This window comes from Penicillium vulpinum (genome assembly GCF_028829585.1).
Source record: "Penicillium vulpinum strain IBT 29486 chromosome Unknown utg000003l_segment0_segment0, whole genome shotgun sequence".
NCBI lineage: Eukaryota > Fungi > Ascomycota > Eurotiomycetes > Eurotiales > Aspergillaceae > Penicillium > Penicillium vulpinum.
Genome location: NW_026643243.1, coordinates 1,403,025 through 1,418,768, shown reverse-complemented (window position 1 = coordinate 1,418,768; position 15,744 = coordinate 1,403,025). Strand labels below are relative to the sequence as shown.

The 15,744-nt window shown below is 46.1% G+C and overlaps 7 protein-coding genes across 7 annotated transcripts; 3 read left to right on the top strand and 4 right to left on the bottom strand.

The window, feature by feature from the left end:
- Positions 1 to 302: 302 nt before the first annotated feature.
- N7479_005641 (uncharacterized protein) lies at positions 303 to 1,007 on the bottom strand (the record flags this gene model as incomplete). Its single annotated transcript, XM_057253337.1, has 1 exon — positions 303 to 1,007. The coding sequence occupies one exon, from the start codon at positions 1,005 to 1,007 to the stop codon at positions 303 to 305; it is 705 nt and encodes a 234-aa protein (XP_057107199.1).
- Positions 1,008 to 1,795: 788 nt separating this feature from the next.
- N7479_005640 (MARVEL domain-containing protein) lies at positions 1,796 to 2,514 on the bottom strand (the record flags this gene model as incomplete). Its single annotated transcript, XM_057253336.1, has 5 exons — positions 1,796 to 1,826; positions 1,885 to 1,931; positions 1,986 to 2,170; positions 2,226 to 2,397; positions 2,452 to 2,514. The coding sequence occupies 5 exons, from the start codon at positions 2,512 to 2,514 to the stop codon at positions 1,796 to 1,798; spliced, it is 498 nt and encodes a 165-aa protein (XP_057107198.1).
- Positions 2,515 to 3,955: 1,441 nt separating this feature from the next.
- Positions 3,956 to 4,897, bottom strand: N7479_005639 (uncharacterized protein; the record flags this gene model as incomplete). Its single annotated transcript, XM_057253335.1, has 2 exons — positions 3,956 to 4,635; positions 4,768 to 4,897. The coding sequence occupies 2 exons, from the start codon at positions 4,895 to 4,897 to the stop codon at positions 3,956 to 3,958; spliced, it is 810 nt and encodes a 269-aa protein (XP_057107197.1).
- Positions 4,898 to 5,599: 702 nt separating this feature from the next.
- On the top strand, positions 5,600 to 6,099 carry N7479_005638 (uncharacterized protein; the record flags this gene model as incomplete). The annotated part of the gene is made up of 3 exons (XM_057253334.1): positions 5,600 to 5,726; positions 5,808 to 5,814; positions 5,934 to 6,099. 3 exons carry the CDS (start codon positions 5,600 to 5,602, stop codon positions 6,097 to 6,099), a joined length of 300 nt encoding a protein of 99 aa, XP_057107196.1.
- A 1,141-nt stretch (positions 6,100 to 7,240) lies between these two features.
- Positions 7,241 to 7,647, top strand: N7479_005637 (uncharacterized protein; the record flags this gene model as incomplete). Its single annotated transcript, XM_057253333.1, has 2 exons — positions 7,241 to 7,483; positions 7,600 to 7,647. 2 exons carry the CDS (start codon positions 7,241 to 7,243, stop codon positions 7,645 to 7,647), a joined length of 291 nt encoding a protein of 96 aa, XP_057107195.1.
- A 627-nt stretch (positions 7,648 to 8,274) lies between these two features.
- N7479_005636 (non-structural maintenance of chromosomes element 4 family protein) lies at positions 8,275 to 9,797 on the bottom strand (the record flags this gene model as incomplete). The annotated part of the gene is made up of 3 exons (XM_057253332.1): positions 8,275 to 8,456; positions 8,507 to 9,346; positions 9,407 to 9,797. The coding sequence occupies 3 exons, from the start codon at positions 9,795 to 9,797 to the stop codon at positions 8,275 to 8,277; spliced, it is 1,413 nt and encodes a 470-aa protein (XP_057107194.1).
- A 218-nt stretch (positions 9,798 to 10,015) lies between these two features.
- On the top strand, positions 10,016 to 12,826 carry N7479_005635 (phosphatidylinositol 3-kinase VPS34; the record flags this gene model as incomplete). Its single annotated transcript, XM_057253331.1, has 2 exons — positions 10,016 to 10,140; positions 10,195 to 12,826. The coding sequence occupies 2 exons, from the start codon at positions 10,016 to 10,018 to the stop codon at positions 12,824 to 12,826; spliced, it is 2,757 nt and encodes a 918-aa protein (XP_057107193.1).
- Positions 12,827 to 15,744: the final 2,918 nt, after the last annotated feature.

Here is a 15,744-nt window from a genome sequence, read left to right as displayed (position 1 = left end):
CCAACAATTGATCACTTCTCGAGGAACAGCTGCTACGCTCGTCATTGATACATAAAAACTGTCAAGCGTTGTTCTTAGTTCTACGTTTCTGGGGGATGAAAAGTAACTAAAGTTTTCTAAATTTTCAAGGGAAACTTCGAACATATTACTAAGATGAAATGAATGGCAAGTGTCATAGCAAAAGTATGCAAGGCAATGAAATGACTGGAATCCAATAAATATGCCGATTTTAGTTGTTATTCAGTTCCTTTTCTAGAAAAGCGAAAATAGTGAAACTCAATATAGGATAATACAGCAAGATTTTACCGAGGATCCAAGCTGGGTCTTCTATAAATGCCCGAAATGTTAGGATCTATATCCGACGGATCATACTCGGGCAAAAAATCAAGCCAAGGTCGTGCAGGCAAAGCAGGGGTGTAAGGACCAGGAACGGGCCGGTTATAAGCCTGGTAAGTGTCAACTGGAGGACGAGGGCGAGGCATCACTGGAATCCGAGAGTTCATACGAGCGAAACTAGCAGGAGAGGAGATCTGAAGAGAATTCACATACGGTGGGGGGGAACCATCGTCGGCATGGTAAATCACTGGAGGGAATGGCACTGCTAAATCCCAAAGCAATGCTTGGTGTTTGAGGCTAGCGACAATATCATCGGGGTTTCCATGGCGCAAAAAGTCACCGCTCAACGTGTTCAGAATGTCAGTGGTAAAAATGCAGGCCCAATCAAACTCGGTCATTGGCTCTTGTCCGGGTCGGTTGATCATAGAAGTGAAAAATCCAATAGGTACAACACGCACAAGCTCATTAGTCGGGCAATCGATGGCCATCATCTGTCCGGCTCGTTTGATCTGTTCCAATGACCGATACAGCCGACGAATCGTAGCATTAAGTTCATTCTCCGATAAGCCATTTAGCAGGAGCTCGTCAATAATCTGATGGCAGTGGTTTTGAAATACGGTGCTTGCAGCCTGAAAGAGCCGGGCTGACTTGTTGTCTAGCATCACGGACATGGCTTCTTACTAATAACGGATATTCAAAGGTGTAGGGGAATATATTTTGATGAGATGTGGTGACGAAGGTCAGGGAAGATGAACCTCTAACTAGGAGGCTAGCAAAAGTTGAGTGTCAAGAGCTGTTCGGGCTCGATGAGATATTCTATGATGGTGACTAGATATTGTACGATGGTTTGACCTAGCCTATATATATTATTTCTGCACTGCAGCTTCCACAATGATGAGGTTATTACTATGGGTAAAGAAATATACGAACAAAAGATAAGAATGAGAACAAAGGCTGGAAAGGAAATAAAGAGCATCAGGAGATCAAGAACATAATGGGCTTGTTGACATTTCTTTGTTGTTCAGGCCGGGTGGTGGAAGCTAGACGAGGCTTTTGATGTAAAAAAGCGTTTGAGAGCCCTTGCAATATCCATACCTAACTGGTGTAATAATCACGGCACAAGCTTGCGTAACCATAGACAATGATGTCCAAGTAAACCATCATAGATTCAAAATAAGTGACTTTACAGCAAAACCAAGAGCTAAATTGCAAAAAAAAACAACCAGAATATTATTCCGCCAAGGGTATCAACGTAAGTCGTAATTCGTTGGCCTCCAAACCTGGAGGAGAACACGATAGGAAAACAGCAAGACAAAAAAGGAAGAAAGCCATCAAAAGATCAATATTACTGGTACGGTGTTGAGCGCAAGATGTAAGACGCGTGCATATACTCGGTCATGCATGATAGAGTGCTGGTGTTGATATCTGCTAAAAACAGTTGACGGTTCTATGTCATTATCTAGACAGCGGAGCGACCCCAGCGGCGGCGACTGTTCAGTGTGTCAGTACCAATAAACAAAGACTGTGTCATTCAAAGGTGTCACTCACACTCCATCGTTGGTGCTGTCACGAACGCGGAAGGTAAACCAGATCCCCTGGAGGCTGATTAGTACGTATCCACATATAGATTAGATAATCTCATCACATACCACGATGGCAGAAACAAGCCAGACGATAGCAGAAAGGAAGCTGAAGGCCTCTGCTGCCTTCCACCGGCCACACATATGATCCCCGCTAAAGCGCCAGGACCAGATGCTGCCGCAGGGCAAGCGGTGGAGAGTGTCGACGAGTACACCGAACGCAGCGAACCAAGCAAGCGAAATGATTATATCCACTAGATTTCAGTAAGCATTGTTATATCTTTACCATGTAGTATATCTAGCACATACTCGGCCAGGAGAAGAATCCCGATGAGAACGGGATCAGCCATATGAGGCCCAGTAATATCGATAGGCCAGCAATTACTTCAGTGTAAATCCATCGCGCCTGGGGCGACCAGTCAACATCTGGGCTGCTATTGTTGACCTGGGCAAGATAATGTCCAATAACACCTGCGACGACCTACCAGAGGGTCAGATGTGCTGTATAAGTTGGTACAGATCTGGGGTTACTCACAGCTGCAAAGGCAATCTCCGCAATGCGTAGAATAATAGACGCAAGGCGTGAAATGACAGGCATTGTAAAGGTATTGTCAAATCAATGAGCTATTTCAATAAATTTCAAGGGTGTGATTGTGTAGGTGGATAATATGTCAAGCTTGTGTGAGAAGATGTAGCATGGGAGGGGGTTTATAAACTGGGGGAAGCAAAAAGCTATATAACATGTTAGGTTGCACAGACAGGCAAACTCCGGAAGCGAGCGACAATATGTCTTTAAAGCAAGGATCGAATGTGAAAACCCAATAATACCGATAAAAAAGCAAAATTGAATTAAAAAGGACCCAAAACACAGCACAGCTTGCATTAGAGCCGACCAATAGAGGAAGGCCAAGCCTACTGATGTCATCAGATCAGTTGTATGTACAGCGAGTTCTTTCCAACAAACCGAGGTCATTATTGGTCAAAGTGTATTGTGAATAAAACGTGCCCAACCCATTTTCCAGGCTTGGATGGGTAAGAGATCGACTTTTCGTGGCGGACTGACCGCTGATGTGGACTGTGGCTGAATACTCCTCAACACCCGATCGGAGCAAGGAGTAGGCCTATGAACTGTCAAGAATAAGTGAGTACAGGTACTGCATAGCCCTAGAATTCGGATACAAGCACTGTTGCCTCCATATGTATTATTATCCCTGTCTTCCCCAGACCCAGCCTCCCTGTAAGAAAAATGTATCGAGACGATGTGTTGGGGTGGAATACGGGTTCTTCTGTGCTGTGTGATATACTTCAGTGGCTTGGTCTTTGAGTTACGAGTTAACTGCCGATCTCATCGACTATTGGTGATAGCTCTGGTTTAATCAATTTGGGTTGGGTCTCCACTTAGGGCGATCATTGTTGTCTGACAAGTGCGTGTTTTCTGGACAGACGTTGTAGGTTGTTTATTTCATCGGCTACCATTTATGGATAGGGGAATCCGGTTTGAAGTGAAGGGACCTTTCAAGTACACCCTTGGTAAACACTGACATCATGTTTAATTTGAGTCATATGACCCTTGCTATTCTCTCAGCCCTATGACGTGGGGCGACCGGGACTTGACAAGCTTGGATTTATTTTTATATCTGTAATGAGGATTTGGTATTGTTCTGTTAATTATAATAGAACTTCAGAAATACTAGTATTTCACACCTGAAAAGTGGAGATATAGCAGAATCTAGCAGAATCAGACATAGGAGGCATGGAAATGTACGGAATACTACACGGAGGAAGAGCCCGGAAATATGCAGGCGATGCGGAGTTTACCCTTTGAACTAATAATGAGAGTCGATACTATGAATAGTAATGGCCGCAATAACGAGTCTATATCCACATTGGTAAAGCCAAGAAAGAAGATCAAATCTAAAATCATGCTGCCTGCCATGTCCCCAAAAAAAAGAAATTACATGCGATGCACAAAGACCTCCTCCCACCCGCAACTCCGAGTAAAAATAAATTCTTACAATAGTCTCAACAGGACGGGAAGACTACGTATTCTTCTGTTCCAAGTGCCATGCCATCACATCGCGGAATATCCCCTTGGAACCAGTTTCGATGGTATCACCATGGCAAGGAATTAAGCGATCGAAGTCCCACTCATCAATCCTTTTCATAGACTCAGTGAATGCTGCCCGATCCTGCGACGAGAGAATATACCACGCAAACCGTCTCTGCCATGTAGCCGGCGGCTTGGTGGACATCAGCGGCATAATAAGCTTTGTCAAGAAATTAGTCGGTGCCTCGGAACTCTGGGAGTACTGCTCCTTGGCGGGAAGGTTGAAGAGCAGATCCGCCTCGATGACCGTGCGCGTGGGCTTATGCAAAAACACCAGCTCGCGTGATCCGTGGGCATACACATACTCGCTGTCAAACTCAGCATCGAACTCCTTCGAAATCGACCGCGGTAATTGATCATCCTCCTTGAATATGTGCTTGAATGGGGTGTCCTGGAACTCCGGGTTCGATTGCCGCTTCTCATAGAGACCCTCTGGTGCCAGAATCTCTGCTTGCGGATATGCCTCCTTCCATGGGGTGAGGTGGAGATGGTGTTCAATATCTGGCGCCGTGATGTATTTGACGTTTCCGCCGAGGGACTCAACTGTCTCGCGGACTTCGGGCGTTAGGCTCACGGGTGAGAATACTGCGAGGGAGCCGGTGGCAAGCTTGACTGTAATATGTAAGAAGAGTTAGCACTAGATCATAAACAAGGGTCTCTATGGGCTTGAAATGACTGCATATTATCTCCTGTCCCCCGAGGTGGCATGCGCCTGGTGGGTTGGCTCTAAGGTTCTGCACTCACCCAGCGTCCCTCGCCCGCCGAATTGCAGGCGTCCGAATCGCGAAAATGGTAGACTCATGGTCACTATCTCTGGAGTCACATGGCGAATTACCATGGTCGCAGAAGGGTTCTTTGGAAAGAGCTGTGGCATTTTGGTGGCTTCCCTATCTTCTTCTGTTTTGTTGTGCTTGTTGAGTTCAGAACTTTGATTCCTGACGTTGGATGTCTCAGTTGATGTTCCTTGGAGCTGCAGATATATCGCGAAGCTCACACATTAATTTGCCGGACAGAAATTCAATCGTAAAATATTTGATGAGTGAGTTGGAGGTTCCTTTAGGAAAGAAAGTGGCCAGAAGATGACGTAGCTAGCTTATGCCCCTCCGCTTTAGATCTCGCCCGCCGGATTTATCATCATTTTGGGTGGCCTCGGCCCGGGGCCCCCAGGCGTACTGACAAATCTAGGGATATCACCTGAGCAGCTAGATTATACTCGACATTGCCGGAGATCTATAAATATATATACGGCATGGCGAATATCAGTGATTCTCAATGTGCCACTTTGCACACACAGTTTATCGCAGAAAACTTTTTTTATTTTATCTCCATTTAAACTATTCATCCAAGGGCTGTCAGGGGGTACCTAAGCTTGCACGTGAACCACATTAAGAATTGGGTTTTCGGGTATGAGATGGTCAAGTTTACGCCACTAGAGCAATTTTTCACTATCTACGGAGTAGGTAGGGGAAATGTCGAACAGTCAATCTTTGAGACCCAAATTCTCTATTTCTCAATATCCACAAGAAGTCTCGAGGGAAATAGGGAGATGGGTCCCAGAACAACCATACATACCACCATGTGCCGGCAGAACTGTGGTTATTTTGAGCGCGACTCAGGGTCTTGGTCAGGCCGCCGCCGTCGCATTTGCTGCAGCCGGAGCCTAGCGCATTGCCATGATAAACAGCTCATGTGCTTCAGACACTGTTGAAAGAGCATCCCAGACTGCTGTAGAAGCTTCAATGCCAGCACCGGAGCTGTTTTCCTTTCTTCTTAAACTTGGCGAGCCTACTAGTATCGACACCGAGCTTCTTGAGGTCCACTCGAGACTGGGACATGTCGACATTCGCATCAAAGCGACACAACGTATCTCTATATTTAATCTACAGGGAGGAACTATAGAAAAAAAATAGTATCGACGTGGGGTGGAAGGCGTTGAAGGTCAGCGTCAAATATTCATTTGTTGTCATTCGCGCTCTGTTGCCGTTCCTACTGAAGGGAACTGAAAGGACCATTGTCAATGTTATTTCAGAATTGCCGTTTTCCCAGTCCATATCCACAACGCATAATTTGTCTTAATCGGCTGACCGGCATCTCTCTGAAGGTTTTATGCTGGATTACAGGAATAAGGGGCTACTAGCTTATTCGCTACAGTCAGGTCACTATGGGGCGAAAGGCATGCAGCAATCGGTGAATCTGAGTAAGTGAAATGAGATCGAGTGCAGAGGAATGATAATTGAGTAGAAGGTTGATCAACTAGAACTAGCAAGCGAGGGACTCGTCTACCTGACCAGCGAATGTGCGAATGGCTGGGTGGCAGACACTTAAAATGCGGGGAGGATATGTGTGACGTTATTTCTGGCAATGACTAGGATGTGCAGAACGACTTGCTGAAGATGGGCACATATATAAAGAAGATTCCTGCAGTATTTGAGAAGAGGAGAGGGCGCGTGCCTTGAAGTAGTTACTGATGATGTTACGGCCATGTATGCGACGGTTAGGATGTTAGTGTATTTCAACAAAACTGAGGCTTAAGTTGTTCCGACAAAACTTGATATCATAACTGAGTTTGCAAAATCATTATCTTGCATACTTCTTACTCAAGCTCATGGGCCATCGCCATTGCATCGGGCAATGTTGAAAATAAAATCAGAGCGGCCCGAGTTACGGGGCGGGAACATCCCAAAAGGGCAAACAATATCTGATTGATCAGACTAGAAATAGTGGGCCTTTTCATAAGCATCATAGTTTCTGATTACTAGTACATACTCCGTAGAGGTCGTATCCATAAATATTCCTAGTTATGGATCTTGGCGGTCATCAGCCGTGCGCTAGTCTGAAAGAAGATGCCAATATCAGACTGGCTAGACATGAGTAAGTGGGTCATTGTGGGGGTAGTCCGGCGTGAAGCTCTCGCCATGGAGATCCAAAAGAAGACGCCAACATGAGATTGGCTAGGACACTTACAAAGGGTGCTGCATTGTGGTGACATCGCTCGAAACTACTATATAAAGCATATACAACATAGGAGGTCGCCCCCTGAGAAAACTTTGGTTCTCTCTTCTTCTTACATCGTGTGATCAGATACCCCCAGTTTTCATCCATCTCCAGTTGTTCCATTGAAGCTCAGATACAGTGTCCATTCCCCTACCCACGTCACCTAGACCAGACCTATACAACAACCCCTTAAGTAGAACACACATCAAATCCAGTTCGCAAGATGGTGATGATACGTTTGACTGCCGAGCAGTACCGAACTCTACCGATTATGGTAGATGAGAATACATGCTTTGGGAAAAGCTATGTCATTACGGGTGGCAACGGCGGCCTGGCCCTCGAGACGGCGCGACACCTGGTTGCCGCATCAGCCAAATGCGTTGTGTTGGCCGTGAGGAACCTTAATTCGGGAGAAGCTGCCGAAAGCAACATTGAGAAGACAACTGGCCGCAAGGGAGTTGTGCAGGTATGTCTATTGCAATATCTTGAGGACCATCCTCCATATATTGACATTCACAAAGGTACGATATGTAGACATGTCAACCCACGCGTCCGTTCAGAGCTTTGTAAAGCAATTAACAGTGGACTTCGACAGGATTGACGGTTTCATCTGCAACGCCGGGATCATGATCGACGAGTGGTCGCTGTCTGAGGGCATAGAGACGAGCATATTTGTCAATGTTATTATAGCTTCTCCACCTTTAAAAGCCTCGTATATTTGTATAAAAAACTCATAATTGCCTAAATTTTACTCTGAGAGGAAGGCTCGCTATTCTCTTTTAAAGGGTGGGGATCGAAAGCGGGATATTTTAATTGGACCAAATTGCTGAGTCAGCCTGGATATACGCCCGGGGCCCCAGGGCCGGGGTAACCCCTGGACCCGTGGACCTTGGAAGCCATCCATGAGACCTTCTCATGTTGGAACAGACCTCGGGAGTTTTGTATTGGAGAATAGTGAATTGACGAGTTTCACCAGGGAGGTAACTTCGGTGTTATTATAGTGGATTAATTGAAGTACCGATGGTATTTCATTGTGAAAAATGTAAGTATTCGTTATATCCGAAAACTACAAGTAGCTCATTGTTTTGGCAGTTTTCTATTCTGATATCTTGAGTATGTGGCAGAATAGGGTATGACTGGCATGTTCACCGCACAAGCATAAATTATTGAATTGGCCTAGTAATGCAGGCCAAAAAAGATCAAGGGGTATCTTGCAAAACACACGTCGACTCGTGGAACCGTGTCTTCGGAACAAGCTTAGGCATACCAACTTGTGCCAGTCTCTTGCTGTTTCTCTTCACGGTGGGGGATGATGGAATCCTTAATGTTAAAAACGTCGATAATTTCGTGCCACGTCTCGTGGTCCAGGCTAAAGACTGCCTGGTGTTTTTGCACGCCCTTTTTTTGGGCTTCACTGGGGGCGAATGGCGCAGACGCATCTGTCAAACTATTAGCACTTTATCAATCAGTCATATTCAAGAATACTCACGCAGGGTCGGCAAGTCGCGACTATCCACTGATACACCCACTGTGCCGTCTCGCACAAGAAAACTCACGTAGAATAAGTTCTCCACGCTTTGCCCAAAAGACCTAGGGTTGATGCAGAAGCGAAACAAGGGGATTCCCCCATCGTCCGCCACGCTGTGCTTATCCATGATTTCTTGCGCTTGCGCTGGGGTGAGATTTGTTTGGAGTTCAAGTTCTTTCTCGGCCTCCTCCTGACGTTCACGCTGGTTATTGGCGAGCAGCTTATTGATCTCCGAACAGATCTGGGTCAGGTTTGTGCTGTCCTGCTGGCCAAGATCGTGCTGCGCCATTTCTCGGGGCGCGACGGCTTGCGTCGGATCAATACGCTCTGCTACTCTTCGCTGCGTCGTTTGGCGCGTACGCTTCTGTACTGATAACGGCCCAAGCAACCATCCAGACACAGCCGGACGAGCATTGCTAGGGAAGCAGGCCGATCGGCCAAGTGTATCCCAGTTCATCGCATCGCCATCATCTTCATCACTGCCATCGGGATCTCTTTGGCTTCGACCAGGGTGCCCTCGGCGTCCCTGTGTCCCGTTTGTTGAAGCTGTCGCATTGTTTGGTCCGCGACGCATGAACGATACACACCTAGATACAAACTCGTCTACATCGATACCGGCAGAGGTGTCACCGAGAGCGAGCTGGGTAGCTTTCTTATGTGTTAAATCGGCGGTGTTGACCAGAATGCGCGAGTCCAGCGTGGCATCGGCGGTCTGCTTCACTTTGGCGTAGAATTGATTCGCTTGTTCGACGATGTTGAGGATACCATCGTTTCCAGGCTGCATGAGCTCCCCTCGTGTGTCTATATGAAACCTATTAGGGCATCATCACTTGAGTCTCAGGATCAGATGAAGCAACTTACCGTTCAGTTCCCTGCCCAGATCTCGCAGACCTCTTCGTACACTTCTCCGTTCTTCCGGATCCTGGTCAGGATCATAGTATCGTGTGTCGCTGCTGGTTCGTTGAGATGATGCTTGCGACTGCGCAGATCGCATAGACTGAGCAGACCGAGCAGAGTGTGCGGAACGAGAAGACTGAGTGGATTTCGCAGACTGGGCATTCGGGGGGCGGTCGGCCAGTCGCCGTCTTTTACTCTGTGAACGCGGTGGCATCGCAGTTGTAGTTCTCTTATTGATTCCCCGCTGACGATTTTCTTTATCGGAAGTAAATGCGTCTGGTGATGGTGTTGATGATATTGGGCGGGGACCTGGGGTGTTTACTTCGTCCAGGTGTGTGTGAATGAGATGGGCCATACTCGATGACTTGTTAGTGCGAGATGAGATGAGAATTGCAACAAAGAAGATTTAACAAAGAAAAAGGGGACAACTAATCAAATAACAACACTCTGTATCTCGACTTAAACAAAGAGTATACCTCAAAATACACTGCTCTTTGAAAAAAAAAGAGAAAAGATGCGTTAATGATCGCGAATGCTTTGTCGCGTCGCGTAGATATTGCACGTGACCTCACGATGTCCCCGCGTCGCTTATCGGCCATGACGCAGCGACATGTTGCTCTCTCCAAACGGGGGAAAGAGATGGAAGCCTTCACCTTTGCCGTAACCACTCAAGTGGACATACCTATACGCGTCAAGATGTATGTTCTTCATTTCTGAGAATTGAGGTTCTTCCAATTTTGACACGTCTACAGTGGCTCATTAGAGGGAAAGCAGAAGCCGATCCCATGCACAGCTCTTGATGGAAACGCCGAGCTACGGCATATTGCCTCCATTCAAGACCCTAACTCTGATCTCTACGTGACCGCTCAGATATGGTCGGAGTCGAAGCCATTGGGCGTGCCAATGAAGACCAAATACAAGGCCTTCAAAACCGCTCGAGTATGGAATGAATGGCTGGAGATGCCAATGTCCATCAAGGATGTAGAGCGTAATGCCCAGCTGGCAATCACCATCGTTGATATGTCTCCACTCGCTCCCGATAGGAATACGCACATCCCATTCGGTGGAACCACAATCTCCTTGTTCGACGAAGACGGAAAATTGAAGATGGGTAGACAAAAGTGCAGAGTTTATTTACACAAGGATGCAGACGGTTCCGCTACAACCCTCACTCCATCCGTTTTACCACCCAAGCGTCGTAAACCGAATACTCGTGATCCTTCACAACAGTCACCTGAAGAGGCGGAACTGGAACGGGTTGAAGTCTTGATCAAGAAGCACGAAATGGGCGAGATCCCACGTGTTGAGTGGATGGATCAGTTGCTCTTTCGCGAATTGGAGAAGCTGAAGTTGAATGCAGATGAAGCGGCTCAAAAGCGTTCCCTTGAACTTGATGCAGCCCTGCAAAAAGATCCGAAACGCGGCAAAGACCAGGATGATAGCTCTGATGAAGAGAGCCTCGAAGATGAGTATTTCAACCTTTACGTTGAATTTCCACGATTTGATCACCCTGTTGTGTGGGCCGATCACGAGTATCCTCCTCCACCAATTTCCTCTTGGCCCCAAAATGCCCCTTCCCATCCCAATGCGACGCTCAAACCAGTCCCGGAGGTACAATTTGGACCTGGAATTTCACACGCTGATCCCCATAATATTATTCAAATTTATGATCCGGAGGTTGGGCAAATTGGAAACCCCTGTGAGGACAAGCACCGCCGTTTGATCCGAAGCCATCGGACTGGCATCATGGATCGCGACCTGAAGCCCAACCCAAAGATCAGGGATGATCTCAATATGATTATCTCCTACGAACCGACGCAAGACCTCACTGCTGAAGAGAAGGATCTTGTGTGGCGTTTCAGGTATCATCTTACACGTGAGAAGAAGGCATTGACAAAATTCGTCAAATCAGTCAATTGGCGGGATGTTGGAGAAGCACGGCAAGCTATTGAAATGTTCCCTAAATGGACCGAGATTGATGTCGATGACGCTCTGGAGATCCTAGGTCCTACCTTTGATAATCCTGCTGTCCGTTCGTATGCCGTGGAAACACTGCGGAAGGCAGACGACGAGGAGTTGCTTCTATATCTCCTTCAATTGGTGCAGGCTCTAAAATATGATGCAACCCCAGATAATCAACCTGATGCAGCTCCGCAGGAGTCCTCGCTTGCACATTTCCTGATTTCACGTGCGGCTAATAATTTCAAACTCGGCAACTATCTACATTGGTATCTCATGGTCGAATTCGATGACGCCGACGCAATTCAGCGTCGGCTCTTTGCACGGGTTGAATACTACTTTATGCTTGAACTGGAGAAGCTTCATCCTGAGCATAGAAAGACACTATTGCATCAAGGTGAAATGGTGGCCGTGCTCTCCAAAATAGCTAAAGATGTACGCTTCGCGCGTGAAAACAGAGTCGGCAAGATTGAGATGCTGAAAAAATATCTCCGGGACCCTGATAACGACCTGATCAACATAGATCCACCGCTGCCCTTACCTTTGAATCCCGATGTTTCGGTCGTTGGATTATACCCCGAGGATTCGAACGTCTTCAAGTCCACTCTTTCCCCTTTGCTTATCACATTCAAGACTTCTGAAGGCAGGCGCTATCCGATGCTGTTCAAAGTCGGCGATGACCTTCGCCAGGACCAACTGGTTATACAGATTATCATCTTGATGGACCGCCTTTTGCAGAAGGAGAATCTTGATCTAAAATTGACTCCTTATCGAATTCTTGCCACCAGCGCTACCGCTGGCGCTGTACAGTTCATTCCCTCAATTTCTCTCTCTGCGGCATCTGCCAAGTACAAATCTATCCTCGCCTATCTACAAGCCAATAACCCAGATGACAATGAGCCTCTCGGCGTCCGCAAAGAAACAATGGATACATATATCAAATCATGTGCTGGGTACTGCGTCATCACGTACCTCCTCGGAGTTGGCGACCGACATCTTGAAAATCTGCTTCTAGCACCAGATGGCCACTTCTTCCACGCTGACTTTGGATTCATCCTCGGTCGTGATCCAAAGCCCTTTGCACCCATGATGAAACTTTGCAAGGAAATGGTTGAAGGCATGGGTGGCACAACCTCGCCACACTATCTGCAATTCAAGCAGTACTGCTATACTGCTTACACAACGCTCCGCAAATCTGCCAATCTGATTCTGAATCTCTTCAGTTTGATGGTGGATGCCAATATCCCTGATATTCGCGTGGAGCCTGATAAAGCCGTCCTCAAAGTGAAGGAACGCTTCCATCTTGAAATGACCGAGGAAGAAGCCATCCGTCACTTTGAACAACTTATCGCAGACAGCGTTAATGCCATCTTCGGTGTTGTCATTGATCGCTTGCACGATTTCGTGCAGGGCTGGCGGGCATAATATGTTATTCTGCAATCGTTGTATTCGAGACTCAAGTAATTTTCATGTTGCTCTTGCTTCCATTTAATTCTTTTTTTTTTGGATTTCATACCGCTCCCATCAAGGCGTTTTGGGGATGACATCATGGGACGGAGTTTTGCTTCTGTTTTCAAGCAATTCGGCGCAATGTGATGGATTTATAAAAGCCAGGATACCCAACCTAGATTATTTTATCTGGATAGCAATGATTTGTCCCAACTTCCGCGCAATTCCCACAGAGGTGGCCCACCTAAGCAAGCTCTTGCTTGTAATGTTGCTGCATAATAATATTAAATCTGAATTTTGCAGCAAAACGACAACAAACAATTTCATATTTAAAATTAGAAATTTCGAAAAAAGGGAAGGAAAAACTGGAAGCGGAAAACTCCCAAGGTGCCATGCTTATTCCTCTGACTCTATTTTGAAAGATCATCCCTATCACTCTGCCCAGAATTTATGTGCATACAAAAACGAACTACCGGTCAGCTTATTATATTCGACTTCTTTCCCCCTTTCTCCGAGCATCGCTTACATCCAACGGATGCACCATATTTCTCCCACCTTGTATCAGATATAGTGATGTCACCCAAAAGAACTCCATATCAACAAATACCCAAGAATGAATCAAGCACCTAGCAAAATCAACGGGTATCTGCGCATAGGTTTCAGTGTATTAGGGCTACTTGATAGGATAGGCAAGTGGAGAATACAGCCACGATCTGGGTGTACCGCCAATATGTTTTGTATAGTAATTCGGTATAATGCAATGGGTTGTATGGGCGATGGGGCCTTGGAGGTGATGCGATGCTGTTGGGACATACGATAGAAGGAATCCCCGGGATTCGGGCAAATAAAGAGTCACAATTCAATTGGAACAAACGAATCAGAGACACGTTGAATGGGTTCGGATAGGTACGTGGGAGGCGGAGAAATAGGCTAGAACTTAATCCAGTCTGCAAGGTATATATATTGTACAGAAATTAATGAATTGTAACTGATTCAGAGGTTTGATTATAATTAAGTATTATGTATTAACCGTCTACTCCGTACTTCAGATAGAGTTCCCCATAGTGATAGTGATAGTGATGATGTACTGCAGGTGGATGTTTTTATCCAGCCTCGATAACAATGTCTAGCTTATACATTGTTTTTTTTTCCCCGGAGGATTGCAGTTTGCGCAGCCACGCAGTCGCCACAGTGGAGCCACAAGTAAGCTATGTAGATCGACTGTGGAGAAGAGGTTTCAAGGTTGGATCCCCTCAGTTGAACACTCCCATCAGCAAGAAGCACGGGCCCTCTCAGGTCCTTTGTTTCTTTATTGTAGTGGGATAGGCTACGAAGAATCACGTAGTGGTGTTCTGGATCTTATCAACGAAAACGCAGTACTCCGTGTCAGCCCTTTGCTCATGTCACGTGATTTATCATGCGGGCTAAGCCACTTACAGCTCCTAAGTCGAGCCGAATCCATGATCTTAGGTATCCAAATCCACCTTTTTTTGACAATCCGTCACATTCCACGGTTCCCTAGAGCTGTCAGTGACCTCTTCCATATCTCACAAGCTGTTTTCATTGTCAACGCTCACTCGCGGGCCTTCATCATATGTACACCCCTTTTTTTTTTTTCAAACGGCAACTGGTCGGATTTTAGGTGTGGCATTCAAGTCCCAGCAACGATCCATGAATTTCAAAAATTTCCTCTTCGGCTTCATCATGTGACTAATTTACGATGTGCATAATGCCTGTGCGTCATACTGCGTACCTACATACCTCTCAGTCACGTTCTAACGCGCACGGACACTGATCTGCACTGCCACCAGACCGAGGTACCCCCACACCTTGGCATATCCCACTAGTACCGCTTTCCTATTCTAGAAATCGGTAGGAGGGAAGGCAGGAGGGAGGGAGGATTACTGGCTGGGCGGTTCGGGTCTTTTCGGAAATTTTCTACGCCTCAATTAATCGATAGTCCGCTCGTAATCTCCTATATCTTGTATTTTTCTCCCAATCTTACGTCTCGAGCTTTCAGCTGACTTCCACTGCGGCTCCTTTCAATTCTACTCCGTATCGTATAGTATAACGTGGACGTTACAACTTGGACCAGATTCCAAATTAAATCTTTTTTTCTTAAAAACAAAAGTAAACCCTAACTCAAGGTTGGAACCATGGAGATTCCAGTGTTTATTCCCGAGCCCCCTACTACACTCAATCAAGGCTACACAGATCGCATAGAGCCCATGAACTTCTTTTAACAGGCAGAAGTAAAGAATAACAAGGCTTCGAAGGCTGGCATTAGCTGCTATAGCTGTACAATCCCTTTGCCTGAGCGTTTCACGGTTGCAAAGGGGAAGAAGAATCAATAGCGGCAAAGAACATTTATTCAAGGCAACCGGTTCGCATTTCGGTAATAGGCTCCGGCTGTAAATACATATATGTACTAAGCCAGTGCTAAGCTGGTAGACTTATAGGGTATACCCGACATGAGCGAAGGAAGCTTCGAAGAAAGGTGGCAAATGATCCATATTCGGAAACACATTAACCGGGGTTAAAGTGCTTCGTAGCTACCAAGCTATTTGAAGGTATCGTCAGCTCTATATGGCTGGAGGAGGGATGCTTCTTAAATAAAAGGACCTGATTATGGCGAATGCATATTTTGTATAGTATCTACAGATGCCATTTTCTGAATCGAGCCACAATTAAAGCAAGCCGAGATATCAGAAGAATGATAATAAAAAATATTCTATGAATACAAAATCCATTGTATCGTTTTTATCATTTGGTAGGTAATTTCCCCTTTTCTTTTTTTTTTTTTTTATACGCTAATCATGCAGTCCATAATTTGGGCATGGGGACCTCCAATCCGAACACAATCTGAACAGATTAATAAGATGAATAAGATTAAT